This window comes from Mastomys coucha, chromosome X (genome assembly GCF_008632895.1).
Source record: "Mastomys coucha isolate ucsf_1 chromosome X, UCSF_Mcou_1, whole genome shotgun sequence".
NCBI lineage: Eukaryota > Metazoa > Chordata > Mammalia > Rodentia > Muridae > Mastomys > Mastomys coucha.
Window position 1 is genome coordinate 77,190,865 of NC_045030.1, and position 6,219 is coordinate 77,197,083.

Here is a 6,219-nt window from a genome sequence, read left to right on the forward strand (position 1 = left end):
TGAAGTTTAAAAAGCCCAAGCCAGTCCCAGTGTCGTTCTCTTCCTGCTACCTGTGGATCCAGATATAGAATTCTCAGCAACTTCTCTAGCACCATGTCTGTTTGTGTGTCACCATGCTTCCCACAGTGATAATGGACTAAACCTCTGAAACTATAAGAAAGCCCCAATTAAAGGCTTTCTTTTATAAGAGTTGCCATGGTCATGGTGTCTCTTCACAGCAATAAAACATTAAGACAATCTTTGAGCTGAGGAAGGGTAGCAAGCAAGCGGGGGATGAAGAGGCTACATCAGTATTGCTGCTGGGCCTCGCATCCTAGAATCTCAAGCCTCAGAGCAATTTGGTGCTCCCAGATCTGGGGGTGAATTCGAAGATAGCGAGTGAGTAATGGTGGGTCTAGAGAATTCACCATAGGTGTGGATGAGTCCCGATTCCCCTGAAAAACCTGAAAGAGGATAGACAGCATTTATTAACTAACTGACAAGACAAATATACCATTTATACTACCACATTCTTGCTAGAAGCTTCAAGTTAATTAGCTTCCTGCTTGGCCAGTCACTCATTCATGGCTTCTCTTCCTCATGACCCTTTTTCCTCTTTGGATCTGTCACAACACACAAGCAACTTACTTCAATTTTATTTTAGCATTTTAAGATTGAACCCTGGGAGATAAGAAGATTCCATGGGCCAAAAACTTGTTTTGACTCATAGAATTGAGATCAACCTACTTATCTGCTAATGTAAGACTGCTTTAGTTATACCTTATATCTGAAATATTCTCACCCATTTCCCAAAATCTCAATAAAAGAAAATGTTCGCCTGAGATCATGAACAATATCTGTGTGTCAGGTAATCTGGAGGTGGGGGTCAGGATTCAACTAGTTGACTCCATAGTCACTGTATTTGCTATTATAAGGTAAGTGTATAGCAAACATTCAATAGATGGTAGGTGCTGTTATTAGTCAGATATGGTGTTTTTGCACATGTTAGTAGTAATACAATGAAGTGTATAACTTGATAGGAGAGAGTGCAGAAGAGAGAAAGAGTTCAGAACAAAGTCCATGACTCAAGTTGTCTTGCTACATTGGAATTTTGGAGGTAAGCCCATGTGTAAGCCAATCATATTTGAGGAAATGAAAGTGAATATTCAAAATGTGAGTTTTCAGGCAGCTCTGAAACTCAATAGGATGTGGGGTGTGTGTATTTCTCTCTCTCTCTCTCTCTCTCTCTCTCTCTCTCTCTCTCTCTTTCTCTCTCTCTCTCTGTGTATGTGTGTGTGTGTGTATATATATATATATATATGTATATATTCCATGAATGGCATACAGTAGAGGTCCCAGCCAAAGGCTAAGAGTAAGCCAGAGTCCTAGAGAAACATGAAGTGATGATATTCTGTTGTAAGGCATATCCTTGAACGTGACCTCCCCCAGCCTCAAGCAGGGTGGACCAGACTTTGTCCTTGCCACAGAGCAGGTACCCTGCTTAGGGTGGAGTTTCCTGAGATAAAGAAAGCCCTTTTGTCCTCAGCTTCTCCGCCTCTTCCTGAAGTTCCTGCTAGGAGCCATACCCTGCTGAGCTGCCCCACCTGCCATCCAGACAGAACAACAAGATGCTAATTAGGCCACGATATCCTGGCTTACTGGAGGATGGGTTCCCTGCCTATATATTCTCAAACTCTGAAATACACATTGGACCTTGATCAGAACCTTTTGACTTGGTCTGGTTATTTCTCTCTAAGTCCAATTCCCCTATTTTCCCCAAGCTCCTGCCTCTCTTTCAGGAACCCAGTTTTCGTAGCTACTGGAGGCTACACTTGAAAGCACAGTCACAATGACATCTGTAAGATATACCTGGGTAATTTGCAGGGAAGTGAACAGTGGGAATTGGGATGCTGTCATGGGAAAAAACGGTTAAACAACAAAGAAAGGACTCTAGTTTCCTGGGGCTATTTAGATGACATTTACCTGAAATTATTCTGTGAGCTATGTCCTTACAAAGTTGGTGTCAGTTTCACTCCAGATTCCAAGTGGGAAGGAACTTTTCTCAGAGAACATGGTAGAAATAACACTTGTTCTACAGAATTTAACCCTAAGAACAAAAGAAGCCTAAGGTACGTTTTTTACTTTAGTTTTATTTTCCTCTTAGGTTCCACTCCATGGCTGCTTACTGAAATTACTTACCTAGGGAGCTTCATTGAACTACTGAGTCTTGGTCTATCTCTTAACCTAGAAATGTCAATTTAATTGGTTTTCTTACTTTGGTACCTTAGTGAATACCTAGAAAAAGCTTCTCAATATGTAACCCTAGAGGTGCCACATTACTGCTTAAAATTGTCTAGGATGGGGATGGGGATGGTTCAGTGGTTAAAAACACTGACTACTTTTCCAGAGGACCTAGGTTTAATTCCTAGCACCCACATGCCAACTCTCACTGTTCATAACTAGAGTTCCAAGAGAGTCACCACTCTTTTCTGGCTTCCTTTGAAAGGCTGGAGAATTTTAGAATTTAAAATGAGGGCATTTAATAGAAATGTATGTATAATGTATAACCTTTACCTAAAAGGGGGCATAGAAAACCTCTGTAATGAGCCAAGAATGTAGACTAGACAGTTTCAGAAACCTGTTGGCCACAAAGGCTCCCCCTAGTTAGGTCCAAGAACAAAAAGTAGGATATGAACCATCTGGGTGGTTCTAGGGAGCCGTCAGCCATAAAGAAGATAGCATTGACCAAACCACATTCCTCTTGACAATGTTTTACTTATGACCCTGACTCAACCAGGGGTTGGGTCCCTTTGGAATTTTCCACTGTTTTTATGTTATGTTTCCTTGGTAACCCTCTCACCCTCTCTAGTTTGTGGTTTTTCCCTTTAAATACCCCTCACTTCTTGTGTTTGGGGTCAAACTCCTCTGGCCTGCAAGGTTACATGTTCGACCCCAGATCTGGGTTATCCCGAATAAACCTCATGTGATTGCAGCAAGATCAGTCTCTTGTGAGTTATTGGGTGGTCGCATCATCAGGAGACTTGAGTGAGGGTCTCTCGAGCTCTGGGGATCTTTCACCTTGAGCACTGAATGTATGTGGTGCAAAGACACACACACATAGGCAGAACATTCATACCTCCCTCTTCATCCAAAACAAAATCTATAACACTTAGAATGAAATCCAAACTCATTCTGATCCCCAAGCCTTGAAAGATATGGCCTGTGACCACTCTGATCTCACCTCCCACTACTTTCCCCCTATTTTACATTGTAGACACAGTTGTCTTGTTTAGTTATTGGATAGTGCCAACTCTTTATTTTTAATATGAGAACTCGTGTATTCTTCTACTCAGAAGTCTTTTATCCCACTGTTTCCTCCTCTTTGATCTATTATCTTTATTTTTGATGTCTCAGTATAAATGTTATATCATTAGAAAACTCTTCCTTCTCTAAAATATGGTTCCTATTTATTCTAAATCTGAAATTCTTTTTTGTTTCCCTTATAACATTTGGATAAAATATAGAATATGGAACCTAATGCACATATTTCTTCTGAGATAAAATATTCTATCATGGAATAAAGCATGCTAAGACATAGAACCCTTTAAAGGGACACAAAACAGTCCATCCTGATGGGAAGCTTATTAAGATCAAGAAATAAACATCTCAATCACTTCAGGAAGTCCCTGAAACTGATCAGATTCACTAGGATCCTCTATCTCTAAGAGTATATAAGAATTAGAGACAACTGAGAAGTCAAGTTGTCTGGAAAAGACTCAGAACAACTGAAATGCTTAGATTACTTTCCAACCTATTGAACTGTCTGAAGGGTGTGCAGTGTGCTCCAGGTTTCTAGCTTTCATGAGTTGTCACCTTGTTGGGGTGGGCTTTGGCAGTGCAGCTATCTTTGAGTCATTCCTGTTCTTGTAAGTAACCTCTTACCTAGACTACTGTAATTAAGTCCAATAAAACTAATGATTAACCAAGGTAGACTTTGTTAGTATCTTCATTTTGATCTACCATCAGTTCTCTAACTGGGATGAGTAGACAGTTGTTTATACTTCCTCAGGAATAATATCATACAACAATATAGTATGGCAAATATACTGTAAGTATTTGTTGCATTAAAGTCTATGTGATTGACCAAACTTTTGAGAAACATTAAAGTTCCAGATTTGGAATTTTTTGAGGTTCAATTTTATGATATATCTGGAGGTTTGGTCATCTTTCATTAGAGACAACCCTTATGTCTTCTTAAGTTTTTAATGATAAAAATTACAATCATAGAGGAATTGAAAGAATGATATAGTGAACATGCTTAAGTCCTTCATCTAGTTATCAATTATTAGAATACTAATATATTTATATTCTCTCCTTCCATTTCTTTAAAAAGATTACTTTATTTAACTATGTGTATATGTTCATGTTTGTATATGTATATGCCCATAAGTGAAGTACCTATGGAGGATAGAGGCATTGGATTCCCTAGAGCTAGAGTTATATAAGGTCATGAGATGCCTGGTGCTGGGAATTGAACTTAGGTACTCTACAAGAGCAGTATGCACTCTTAACTCTTACTCCATCTTTCCAGCTCCCTCCTTCCCTTTCTCTCTCTTCTTTGCTTCCTCCCTCTCTCTATCCCTCCACTTTCTGTACACACACCCACACACCCAAACACCTTTTTTCTTAAATAATTTGGAAATTATAAACATCATGGTGTTTTTGCATTCTAAATATTTGAGCATGCAAAACCTGAGGTCATTTCTTATATACCATAGACTATCATTATTATGACCAATAAATGTAGCATTAGTGAAATATTATCTGCTATTTAAAATTTTCATTTATCATAATGGTATATGCTACACAGACTGTGGCATGGGGCAGTGATTGGGATGTAAAGTGAGTAAATAAATAAATAAATAAAAGGAAAAAATAAATATACAATTAAAAAATCTAATAAAATATCACACATTTACTTATATCACTTTAAATTTCCTTAAATCTAAAATAGGGAGATGAGAAGATAAAGCACTTGCTGTACAAATGTGAGGACTAGAGTTCAGATTCCTTATACTCAAGTAAATATGAATGGATATTTAGTCCATCTATAATCTTAACACTCAGAAGGCAGAGACGAGGTATCTCCAGAGAAAGCGGGCTAGCTAGACGAGCTAGAATTTGTTATCTCCAGGGTAAGCAATACTGGCCTCCTAATAAAGTGGAGAACAATAAAGGAAGATACCTAATATCAATTTTTGGTTTCTGTACACATACACCCTCATAGGTATTCACTTACATATGTGAGCATATACATACCATATACACATATACACATATGCAAAATAAAAATAAAAATAAAACCAAAATTGATTCCTAGTCTATGCTCTTTTATATCCTTTGTGATACTGACGTTTTTTTTTTAAAGATTTATTTATTCATAGGATCAGAGGTGAGGACACAACATCTGCCCCAACACTAGAAATAACTGGAACCAGTGTGACCCAAGAATCCAGGAACTTGGCTGACCGGTGGCACAGGTTCCTTCTAGTCTGGGCTGTTTCCCTGAACAGGCTTGGGTACAAATTTTGCAGCCAGTTCCACAACACCCAGAGGAAGCTCCACTCCCAGGTGCTCTAACATGCACAGGATCATAAGATCAGTGGTGCCCTGAGCAGACCTTGGGCACTAACAACACCGCCAGTCCCACAACACCCAGAAGAAGCAGCAATCCCATGTGCTCAAACATGCCCAGGATCCCAGGATCCCAGGCGCTTGGTCACACCAGGATCTCCAAGTCCCAGAGGCAGCTTGGCTCCCAGGAGGAGCTCTGATACACCCATGATCTCAGGATCCTAAGATCCCAGAATCACAGGATCACAGGGATAGCTGAACTCTGAGGAGTTCTGAAACAACCAGGATCAAAGGAAGGACAGGCACCAGTCAGATTTAGCAAGGGCAGGTAGCACTAGAGATAATCAGATTGTGGGAAGCAAGCATAAGAACATAAGCAACAGAAACCAAGGTTACTTGGTATCATCAGAACCCAATTCTCCCACCATAGCATGTCCTGGATACACCACCACACCAGAAAAGCAAGATTCAGATATAAATAAGTCTCTTAAAGAAATACAGGAGAACACAGGTATTCAACTAGAAGCCCTTAAAGAGTAAACACAAAAACCCCTTAAAGAATTACAGGAAAACACAATCAAACAGGTGAAGGAAATGAACAAAACC

General features: G+C 39.4%; 1 protein-coding gene across 5 annotated transcripts in view; it reads right to left on the bottom strand.

Annotated features, from left to right (window-relative positions):
* Window positions 1-127: 127 nt before the first annotated feature.
* The window catches only part of F8 (coagulation factor VIII), a 226,818-nt gene continuing 220,726 nt past the window's right edge, over window positions 128-6,219 (bottom strand). For all 5 annotated transcript variants that reach the window (XM_031364709.1, XM_031364704.1, XM_031364687.1 and 2 more), the window contains one exon: window positions 128-443. In XM_031364709.1, coding sequence (XP_031220569.1) covers window positions 288-443 — 156 coding nt within the window. In that variant the 3' untranslated portion in view covers window positions 128-287. The remainder of the gene's footprint in view (window positions 444-6,219) is intronic.